This window comes from Micromesistius poutassou (assembly GCF_964030765.1).
Source record: "Micromesistius poutassou genome assembly, chromosome: 7".
In the NCBI taxonomy this organism is placed as follows: Eukaryota; Metazoa; Chordata; class Actinopteri; order Gadiformes; family Gadidae; genus Micromesistius; species Micromesistius poutassou.
This window is the reverse complement of record NC_140277.1, coordinates 20,164,915-20,176,972: the sequence shown is the minus strand read 5'-3', so window position 1 is coordinate 20,176,972 and position 12,058 is coordinate 20,164,915. Positions and strand designations below refer to the sequence as shown.

Below are 12,058 nucleotides of genomic sequence, written 5' to 3'. Positions count from 1 at the left end.
TTTATTTATACAAATTTCTGTTCTGAAAACTACTATAAAATTACTCACTGCGGGGGAAATAGGGGGAAACAATCAGTGCTGAGACCTACTGTGAAAACTGCATCCAAAGGAAGGGGGATCCCAGGAACACGTGACACAAATAAAAATAAACCGAGTGCAAACGCAACACAAAGGGAACACCGTGACCAGGACACCAGTCCACCACCGTAGGCTCAGCACCTGAATGGAGGGGGATCGGAGAGCAACCAGTTAGAAACACATAATGGAAACAAAATAATAATAACTAATAACAAAAGAGAAATCAATTAAATAAACAAAATCTATAATAAGTAAACACAATGAGAAATCAGCAAAACTCTACATAACATAACACAAATGAGATGCAACCCATAATAACCCAAAAGTAAACAGAAAGCTGACAGGATACACAAAGGAACAAATCAAACTGTCCTCTCACAGGCGCCCACACGCACACTTCAATATGTCACTGCACCAACGGTAACAGAGACAGCGACATCCACAGGGAGAAACACAAATTTATCGCTAGCCGAATGAACGGGCAAAGCGATCAGAGTCACGAGTCGGCCCTGGCAAGGCGGCGAGAACGTAGAGGCAAAGGAAAGGAAAAAAAAAAGACAGAGAAAAAAAAAACACAAGTCAGACACAGACACTTACGTTAACACAGACACGATTTTTCTTTAAAGAAACGAATGAAAAACAAAAACAGAACGTACGTCTCTGCTCTCAAATTGCAAATCCTGCCGACAATAGTTCAATTGTGTTACATATAAGTCAGTCGGATGTCTTCATATAGCCTATATATTATTATATTATTATATTATTATATTATTGTGGCGATGACGGCCGTGGTCGCCAAGTGCCCTGAGGGCCGGCGGCCCAGAGGGGCAGTGTGTGTGTGTGTGTGTGTGTGTGTGTGTGTGTGTGTGTGTGTGTGTGTGTGTGTGTGTGTGTGTGTGTGTGTGTGTGTGTGTGTGTGTGTGTGTGTGTGTGTGTGTGTGTGCTTACATTAAGTGTGTTTACGTCCACACATTATTAATAAAAACATATTATTTTTTATACTTTATTTATTATCCATAAATAGGCCTATTTGTCATCACAAAATGACTGGGAGCGGGGCTTAGAGGGGCTGAACATGGGCCCATATTCCTGCAGAACTAGACATTTTCTCTTTATCACTAAAGAACCTTAGCCAGTTACATTCTCCCGCGGGGTGAATCCACCAGTCAACTCTGATCTTTATGAATACACGTCGTGTGTTGTCATTTAAAACCTAGACTCCAAATTTCACATTCAGTAATCTGATATTCGAGCAGATATTTGAGTGTAAAGCAGCTGCTGGGAGCGTGCAGTGCTTGGCTTCACTAATAAGGAGGATCCTGGCTCCTATCGGTCACTGTCAGCCCGGCCTGTGCGGGTTTCCTCCAGACTCACCGGACATCACTAATGAAGGACCCGACCCCCCCAGCGCTCAGGTACACTTCAGCCCAAATTAAAAACACAAATTTAGAAAAACAAGATCAATATTGAATTGGTCTCTTGGCTCATTTGTTGTTTCCCGTTACAAGTTGAACGATCAAATCATTCCAGGTCATCAGTCCAATTACAACTGGTTAAAAGGTAGCCTATAGGCCTATGGCATAAAACAATGGCATTTATTACAAAAAGCAAATCCCTAACATCACTCTTTCCTAGAGACAACTGAGAGGTAAAATAAACGATCTCCATTTCAGCCTCCAATCTAGATGGTCTTCCCCCGGGCCCTGGTTATTTCAGTCTTCAGGCCTTTACATTAGTGCTCAACAATACATCTCTATTAAGACGTGGGCATGGGGATCCGTCACCACTGTTTGTGTTGGCTCGGACCGTTTGGTGCTCTGATGGGTCCCGGCGTGATGGATGCTTCACCCAGATGTAGACCAACCATGTATATGTCGGTAATAAATTCACCCATCATAAATCATGAGCAGTGTACTGCGTCACATGTGCTACCGCTGAAACCATCCTCCTCCTTATCAAGGGACAATCTGTTAGTGCGTGATGCCGCTCTGTGTGTCCGTGTGTGTGTGTGTGTGTGTGTGTGTGTGTGTGTGTGTGTGTGTGTGTGTGTGTGTGTGTGTGTGTGTGTGTGTGTGTGTGTGTGTGTGTGTGTGTGTGTGTGTGTGTGTGTGTGTGTGTTGTGTGTGCTGTCAATCACGGGCCGTCGGAGATATTTCACCGTCGTTGGACAACGACACCATTTATTTATTTATTGTTACAAATGTCTAAATATAAAACAATCCATTTATGAAAAAAACACATCAACAAAGATAATAATTGCTACCAAGAATAAAATATAATTAGAAATATGAAAAAAAGGTTCATGGCATGATATAGGCTGTGATAATAATAATAATAATCATAATAATAATAATAATAACAATAATAATAGCATATCAATCTGGAATAACAAAAATCCGAAAGCATCATCATTTCAATTTCAGAACAGTTCTTGTTTGACCACTCTGTGTTTAAAAATAAAGATTTCAAAAATCTTTTGACCCTGTAACCCTGAGTAGTATTTAAAAAATCGGTCAGTGCAGAAAACATATTTTAATATGAGCCTAATTTTGAGGTTGTCCCAGTGAGGACCCGATCCTTACGAGGCCTCGGTATGTCTCAGCCCGGTCTCAGCCCGGCCCTCAGCCCGGTCTCAGCCCGGTCTCAGCCCGGTCTCAGCCCGGTCTCAGCCCGGTCTCAGCCCGGCCTCAGCCCGGTCTCAGCCCGGCCTCAGCCCGGCCTCAGCCCGGCCTCAGCCCGGTCTCAGCCCGGTCTCAGCCCGGTCTCAGCCCGGCCCCAGCCCGGTCTCAGCCCGGCCCCAGCCCGGTCTCAGCCCGGTCTCAGCCCGGCCGTCCCTTCCCTTTGATCATTCCAACACGACATGGTCCATCGCATCCTAACGTTTAAAATCGAGGCCTATATGTACGAAAAGAAGTCCGCTTGACCTACGTTGTACCAATTATTTTTCTATAGTAAACATTATTATTAATAGGCCTAAGTGTCGGTGTTTTCTACATCACAATATTACATTTGGAACAATAAACATCGAAGCGTAAACGCGCCTACTTTAGGATGAGCAGAGTTCCGGAGGTGGTCTGTATTTGGTACTGAGCATACAGTATTTAACCTGCTCATTGGAACCACTCTAAGGCCTGCATGTGCATGGAAATAACTTTGATAACTGTTCCAGTAAAGAAAAACCCTGTTTGTTTGGACCCTGTCAAAAGAAACCCTGTTTTCTCCAGCGCGTCCTTCCCCCCGGAGTCTGAGGGGACTGCGCACCGGGTTGCGGCGCTCCTCTCCGGTACCGACCCTCTCCTCTCCGGTACCGACCCTCTCCTCTCCGGTACCGACCCTCTCCTCCCCGGTACCGGTACCAATGTTCCACCGAGCCTCTGGGGCTCAGACCGCCGCCAGCCCCTCTGCGCGGGGAGGGCTGCTGTCTGCGGGCTTCTTGTTCTTGTTCTTCCCCTTGGTGTTGGGCAGCTTGTGGTCCTTCTTCCACCGCATGCGGCGGTTCTGGAACCAGACCTTGACCTGCCGCTCCGCCAGAGAGAGCACCCCGGCCACCTCCACCCGGCGGCGGCGCGTCAGGTAGCGGCTGAAGTGGAACTCCTTCTCCAGCTCCAGGACCTGCTGCCGCGTGTAGGCCGTCCGCAGGCGCTTGGGCTCGGGTCCGGGGTGGTGCGGGTTGACTGGTGGAGAACGGGGAGACAACGAGGGAAGATCAGGACACTTTGTCGCTGATATTTAACCTTGTTTTTCATTCTTCGTTAGGCCTGACCAAATCACATTATTTTATTAAAAAGTTAAATATATAAATAAAGACGCAGTCTCTTTCTCGTGCACCCCCCCCCCCCCCACACACACACACACACAAAGCAAATGAAAGCCATAAAACTTTATAGAGGGTGTAATTCTCTCTGGCTCCCTCGCTGCGCTCATAAATAACTTAACAACTTCAAACCGCTTCTTACAAACGGACAGGATAGCGAGGAGGGGACAGGAGAGGAGAAGAAAGGGAACGCCGAGAGATATAGGCATTAGAATAATGAAGCGGGAGAGAAATAGCAGGCTACATTTCAGTGGTTCATCTTACCATGGTTAATGTGCACTTTCTTCATCCACGGATAGACCACCACCGGCGGCCTCTCTTTGCCCTGGCAGACCGCCTTCCTCTGCACCTGAGACTGCTTACAGGTCACCCAGGCCTGGCACGGATCCCCCGCGGAGAAGCGCTCCTTGGCCGCGGCGTGGGGCTCTCTGCAGCCCGGGAGAGGCTCCTTGTGTCCCGGCCCCTGGACAGGAGCCTGGTAGCCGGTTTGTTGTGGTGTGTATGGCGGTGGAGGGGGCCGGTAGCCCTCTCCATACCTATCACTGTCCTGGGGGTTATAATACCCCCCTTGGTCACTAAAATGACTGTAATCCTCTTCACAAGGCGGGAACTGCGGCTCAACATATTTACAGCTCACCACATAGGACTCCATGATTGATTTATAGCGAGGCTGCTAGGAGAATACTAATTTTTCTTTCTCTCTCTCGCTCCCTTTCTCCCTCTGGCATGAAGCCATCCCACGGCTGTCAAATAGAGCGAGGTCGATGCGGACCATGTGACCCCACGACCAGCCAATGGGAACATGTTCAACTGTTAAGGGGAGAACTGAATCTGGGATTTGGGGAAGAAAATAATCGTATGGCGGGGATTATAAAAAAAAGAGATTGATCTTTATCTATTTTATCTTCTATCCCTCTCTCTCTGTGTCTCTCGTCTCAGTGTGTGTGTGTGTGTGTGTGTGTGTGTGTGTGTGTGTGTGTGTGTGTGTGTGTGTGTGTGTGTGTCTCTCTTTCTCTCTCTCTCTAAACACATGTGTATCTATTTATTTATTTATCTATCTATCTATCACTCTATCAATCTATCCATCTAGCTGTCTTTGTCTCTATGTAACTTTATCTCTATCCATCTGTCCATCTCGCTATCCATCTATATATTTGTCTTTCTATCTATCTATCTATCTATCTATCTATCTATCTATCTATCTATCTATCTATCTATCTATCTATCTATCTCTCTATCTATCGCACTCTCTCTCTCTATCTATCTATCTATCTATCTATCTATCTATCTATCATCTATCTATCTATCTATCTATCTCTCCACCTATCTATCTATCTATCTATCTATCTATCTATCTATCTATCTATCTATCTATCTATCTATCTATCTATCTACGTATCTATCTATCTATCTATCTATCTATCTATCTATCTCACTCTATCTATCTATCTATCTATCTATCTATCTATCTATCTATCTATCTATCTATCTATCTATCTACGTATCTCTCTATCTCTCTATCCATCTATCTGTCTGTCTTTGTTCCAGTCCATCTCATTGTATCTCTCTTTCTTCCCTGTCTATTGAGATGCAGGGGTGTAGATTTATGACTCGAGCTGACGGCTGTTACCCCACACAGATGGGTACGCTGAAAAATTAATCTATCCATATTGAATAAGGGCAGACCATATTTCAGTCAAATGCTCCACAACAAAACTTGGCCGTTCAGAAAGGTCTCGGAAAAAAGAATAGAATAAAAGGCCCCGGACAGTGAGTAGTGGAGGTCTTTGTCATCAGGAGGTCAACCCGAGGTGTTCGCCACAACGACGGGCAAAAGACGCGATGGGCCGGCAGAAAAATGAAGATTGAACATGCGAGTAGAATGAAAACCTGGAGGTATTTAATGATGAATAAACAAAAATAAATTGGGACTTTAAATGGAATTGATGAGCAAACCGCAACCTTTACGCAAGAATAGAAAATCAATCAAATGTGGACGAACAGCCGGTTCTCCCGTTAAAGTTCAGTTAAAGTTGTGTTATTAAGTTGTGTTACTAAGCAGTAGGCCAGCATGGACCCGTCCACCGGCACGATATGTTCACGATTATTGGGGATTGATAAGATTATTTTATTAAAGGTTAAGGTTGAATATTATAACCCTGATGTCTTCAGGCCTTGTGTGATGTTATAGAATTCGTTTGGCATGAAAGTAGATCCAAAAGAGGGACTTCCGAAGGTTTGATATGAACAACATTGTTAGGCCTACTATTTGAATCATTATAATGAATGTTAATGTTATTATTACGATTATTACGATTATTATTATCATTGTTATGATTATTATCACAACAACATCGATTCAAACACTAATAATTAGTGTTTGTCTTCCAGGTCAAAGGTGTAGATAGGCTGTTGGCTGTAGCCTAAATACCAACACGGGACTCAAATAGTTTGTAGTGCTTTATTTATCCTCAGATTTCATTGGCAAATAAAGACAAAGAAAAACATTTCTACCACCAAACCATAGCGATTCAAGACCCTTTAAATGCACTCATTTTAGATATGGATTAAATGTTAGAAAATGTTAATTGAACACACATGTTGAAATAAGCTTTTACACTATATTTTCTAAATTGTAGATTACATGTTAAATAAACATCCTAAATATCAAAATATCCTACAATATTCAAACATATTGCAAGTTCGATTCAGTGATGTGAACTCGAACTCCAAGACGGCGGATGCCTGGAATAATAAAGAGTCACTAGTGAAGCAGTTTGGACTCCATCGGCAGGGCTCTCGGTCCTGTTCCGCTCGGTTCCAGCGGACAGACGGCGGGTCGATGCCCACAGACTCCCTCAGAACCCAACCTGTGCTGAAGCATGTCCACACATTCGGTTCTACAGGGTACCCGCGGGCACCGCGTTGAAGAGGCGGCCTGTGAGTGTTGAGGTCCGGGTGGTTCTCTCTGTATTTGATCCACTGACGAATATGAGCACCGCGAACCAGTGTGGACCAGGTGACCGCTTAAAGAGGTCCTCATTCAGAGATCACTTCATTCATTAAATATAAAACACTAATTCACATGGGTGTGCGTGAGTGTCCTTTTGTTTGTGGGTGTGTTTGTGAGCGCGCGTGCGGTGTTTCGTGACTCGATGTGACGATGGAAAAACGGCCGACTTTGGACAATATTAACGAACTAAATATTCCACAATGGACTGTTTACATAATTTTAAAAAATGTCGGTGAAGCTCCAGTGGAACTATAATGTCTTAAGACCTCTTTATATCAGATGCATGGGCCTATAATACTGTATAGTATTAAATGATTATCATTATAATAGTATATCAGTCATCCTCAATGGCTGCAGTCTTATTTGGTGGGATTGGACTAGTGAAACCCACATGAAACTATTCCTGTGTTCCCGTTAGATTCAGTAACAGAATTACATTAGTATAGGTATAAATTCAATATAAACAGAGTTTACACCACCTCAACCGATTTAATCCACTGCGTAAAGCGTTCATCCTTAAAGGATAACCAATATGTTCATTTTGGGGCTACTATCTATCTACATTCGTTGTTCACGACTGAAGGCCCGTGGGTCTCATTGATTTCCTCCCCAGGTTGTGTGAAGTAAGGTCGTCATGTTGGTCATCTGAATAGGATTCCCTATAGATGGAAACTTCTGTTGATTCCTTTAACGCACAAAACGGAGTGATGCACAGTTTTTGAAAGAGCATTCTTCCTTAAGAATGTAGCCTAGCTGCCTTCAGGTCGGTGGAGGGTCAGGCCGGCTCCCTGACCGCTGCCTCACCGTGGGTCCATTAGTGCTGCTGCACCATGAGGGCTCGGACTGGGGGGACTGGGGGGACTGGGGGACCACGCAGAGGTCACCGGAGCCTTTTGTTCCAGGGTCTCTCTCTCCGGTCAGCCGTGGGGATCAGCCCAACAAGTGGCCCAACACTGGCCCATCACGCACCTCATTGTTTTGTACATTGACCTGGAGATAGACCGATCGTTCTTGAGAAAGTTGAACGGCAAATTCTCCTGGATCCCTTGAGAGAGATCCGATCAGATCGGATCAGATCAGACCGGGACCGGCATGCGCAGGCCGGGCTAGCGGAATAAAAAACAGTCGACTGTCATACCGCTCACGATGCAGATGGTGTTTGGTGGACTACGGGCCAGGGCATATTGTCTTGTCAATAGATGCAGGCCTATTCTCATCTGGGCACTTCAATGCTAACTCGTAGCCCAAGCGGGTTTCCAAGTGCTCGCTAAATATCCTTACATTGCCGATGTAAAGCCATTCAGTGGTGCCCTTTCATTCTGGGGTCGTTTCACTTTTTCATGTGAGACAGGCTGACCGCCGGCTCACCTCACCTCCCCCCAGCCTCCCCCAGCCTCCCCCAGCCTCCCCCTCGGCCCTCCGCGGGTCAAAGCCGAGCTGGAGGAGCCTCACCGGGTTGGACATTAACTCCGACCTCTAACCAGAGAGAAACACGCCGTCTGCATTGTGCTGCTATCCAACTCACAAATGCGATTCATTTGTCAACGTTTACGAACGTGTGTACAAACCTACATACATTATTATTATATTATATATTATTATATATTATATTATTATGTAAATGTATGTCAATGTCAATAAACCTGGTTATGCCTCTATGCGATTTCACTGTGTGGCAGAAAGCGGGGAGTCCAATCTAGTCTCTGCCTAGGGTCTAGTCTAGTATAGGGGTCTAATCTAGTCTCCTAGGTGTCTAATCTAGGGGTCTAATATAGTCTAGGGGTCTAATATAGTCTAGGGGTCTAATATAGTCTAGGGGTCTAATATAGTCTAGGGGTCTAATATAGTCTAGTCTAGTGGTCTAATCGAATCTAGTCTAGGGTTCTAATCTAGTCTAGGGGTCTAATCTATCTTTTTAGGGTGCTAATCTAGTCTTTTAGGGGTCTAATCTAGTCTCTACCTAGGGGTCTTTTCGAAAATGTAAAAAAAGATACAGAAACTTTGCGAAAAACCTGCAATTAATTTCTCTACGTTTAAATAAAATAACATCAGTGTTTGAGACGGGTGCGCGCGAAGCTTCGTCGTCGTGAATTTAGACGTTACATTTATCTTGTGAAAAATGTTTTCTCATAATTGAATGATTCTCATGATTTCTAATTATAATGGCCAAATAAATCTAAAATCACATTACAATTCGTTATTATTAATATTATTATTATTGTTAACTATTATTATTACTTTTTTCCTTTATTACTATTATAAAAGCTAATTATAGTATTATAACGTTGTATTTATTGTTATATGTTTTTGTTGTAAGCATGATGTAGGCCTAATTGTGTTAATAACGTACCATCGCTGTTGGGCAAATAATGACCTAAAATAGACCTTAACTCATCGTATAGCCAAGCATTAGTTTTAGTACACATATTATCACATATATAATAATAATAATAATAATAATAATAATTATTATTATTATTATTATTATTATTATTATTATTAACAATATTATTACTAACCCCTTTTTTTAGGTTTATTATTATTATTGCCTGTTTAATGACATTTGGACATCATGGAAATAAATGTGAACGCTTGCAGTTAATACAGTTAATAAATTATAGCTCTACAAAATGTAAAAGCGATGCACTTTCTTTAAGCGATTTGAAGAGTTAGAATTCTGGTATAGCCTACACACACATACACACACACACACACACACACACACACACACACACACACACACACACACACACACACACACACACACACACACACACACACAAACGCACAGACACAAACAAAATAAAACACATACACACACACACACACACACACACACACACACACACACACACACACACACGTGCACTGACCACTTATACCTTGTAGTTAAAAGGCAAAAACATAATACTAGTCAATTTCGATCCAGATGAACTTACATGTTGGGATCTCCTCTTCGCTCCACCGCAGAAGACGTCCCGAGGACGCCCCGGCCTCCCGCCACAAAGAGCTGCTGTTGTGGGGCTGAATATGGCCCATCTGGCTGCTGACCGCCATTCTGTGGGAGTCATATTTTGGGGCTTGACAACTGGCTGCAATAAAACACACTTTATTACCGTCACGTGTCCTCGTTGTCCGCTGCTCATTCATAAATTACACCTCCAGCCCCGGGACGCGGCGGCGCCAGAAAGACGCGGAGGAGAAAAGCGCGTTGGGATTGTTTTGTGCTCCAAGATGTTGAAACGTTACGGTTGAAACTTGGTCGAATGAATGACAATTAGTTCGGGATTACTAAAAAAAAAAAAAAAGTCTAATTTAATAATAAAATAGCCTAATAAATAATACAACTTCTTGGAGTAGAAATGATGATGTTGGTCGATCGTTCGACACAGTCCAGATCAGACCTCATTAACCTTCTTTTTAATTGTAGGCCTCGAGCCTATATTGTTTGTGTTTCATAAAAAATGAAGTCACACATTTACGTGGAAAGATGTTTTGGAACGTTGTTCGTGCGCGATGGTGACCGAGCGGCGCGTGGAGCCGCGGCCGCGGACCCGACGCGCTGTGGGGCGCGAGAGGAAGGCGGCGCCGCGGCCGGCCCTGCGCGGCGGAGGCGTTCCGGAGGACATTTGTCTCTCGCTTTGATATCCGCAAAAGGAAGGGCCATAAAGCCATAAACAGCGTCTGTCAAAACATGCCTCTGTGTGTGTGTGTGTGTGTGTGTGTGTGTGTGTGTGTGTGTGTGTGTGTGTGTGTGTGTGTGTGTGTGTGTGTGTGTGTGTGTGTGTGTTTGTTTGCTCAACAGCGCAGCGGCTGGTATGGACATCAGGGCAGAGAGAATACTGAGAGCAGGAGGAGAGGCGACGAAAACATCCTAAGAACAACAATCATGAGAACGGACGTATGCTAATAATTATTACAACTGTAATGTTTCTGTATAGCTGTGGAACTGATTTACAACGGGCTCCTTTTAGTGAATTAAAGGCATTGTACATACTGATTGGGTTTTCAAGATGAATACATACACACGTGTGTGTGTGTGTGTGTGTGTGTGTGTGTGTGTGTGTGTGTGTGTGTGTGTGTGTGTGTGTGTGTGTGTGTGTGTGTGTGTGTGCGTGTGTGTGTGTGTGTGTGTGTGTGTGTGTGTGTGTGTGTGTGTGTGTGTGTGTGTGTGTGTGTGGAGCCAATTAATTATGTTACAAAGCTAAACCAAAGCTATAATTGACTAAAAGAGCCTGTCGTCCATCAGTCGGGCAGCTACACAGGAAGTGGATGTGTGACGTGAGGAGGAGGACGGCTTTGTAACCACGGACTGTAGCTCGACTCGTGCTTTGGCTCCCCCTAGTGTTAAAACTAAAACCGAATACAACAAATGCAATCAGCTTCCAATAGGATCCTTATTAAACGAAATCGATCAAAATATATATTATTCAGACTATTATTAAGACATTGCTATATTATAATTTTTATTTATAATTTAATTTTGTTGTAACAAATAATTCTAATAATTTCTAAATCCGAAAGCATGTATGGGTAAAGCCCGCCTACTGGGGCCCCGGGGGCCACTGGCGCCCCCTACTGGGGCCCCCGGGGCCACTGTCGCCCCCTGGTGGCCCCTGGTGGCCCCTGGTGGCCCCTGGCGCCCCCTAGTGGTCCCCGGGGCCACTGTCGCCCCCTGGTGGCCCCCCGGGGCCCCTGGCGCCCCCTGGTGGCCCCCGGGGGCCCCTGTCGCCCCCTGGTGGCCCCTGGGGGCCCCTGGCGCCCCCTGGTGGCCCCTGGTGGCCCCTGGTGGCCCCTGGCGCCCCCTAGTGGTCCCCGGGGCCACTGTCGCCCCCTGGTGGCCCCCCGGGGCCCCTGGCGCCCCCCGGTGGCCCCTGGTGGCCCCTGGCGCCCCCTGGTGGCCCCTGGCGCCCCCTGGTGGCCCCTGGTGGCCCCTGGCGCCCCCTGGTGGCCCCCGGGGGCCCCTGGCGCCCCCTGGTGGCCCCTGGCGCCCCCGGGGCCCCTGGCGCCCCCTGGTGGCCCCTGGCGCCCCCTGGTGGCCCCCGGGGCCCCTGGTGGCCCCTGGCGCCCCCGGGGCCCCTGGCGCCCCCTGGTGGCCCCTGGCGCCCCCTGGTGGCCCCTGGCGCCCCCCGGGGGCCGTACGCGCCTCCCTC

General features: G+C 45.9%; 1 protein-coding gene across 1 annotated transcript; it reads right to left on the bottom strand.

Moving 5' to 3' along the window:
- Window positions 1–3,459: 3,459 nt before the first annotated feature.
- Window positions 3,460–4,684, bottom strand: LOC311350774 (homeobox protein Hox-D4b-like; the record flags this gene model as incomplete). The annotated part of the gene is made up of 2 exons (XM_084470860.1): window positions 4,157–4,684; window positions 3,460–3,752 (listed from the first exon to the last, which is right to left on the bottom strand). Exons 1-2 carry the CDS (start codon window positions 4,542–4,544, stop codon window positions 3,460–3,462), a joined length of 681 nt encoding a protein of 226 aa, XP_084326986.1. The 5' UTR covers window positions 4,545–4,684.
- Between the last annotated feature and the right edge of the window lie 7,374 nt (window positions 4,685–12,058).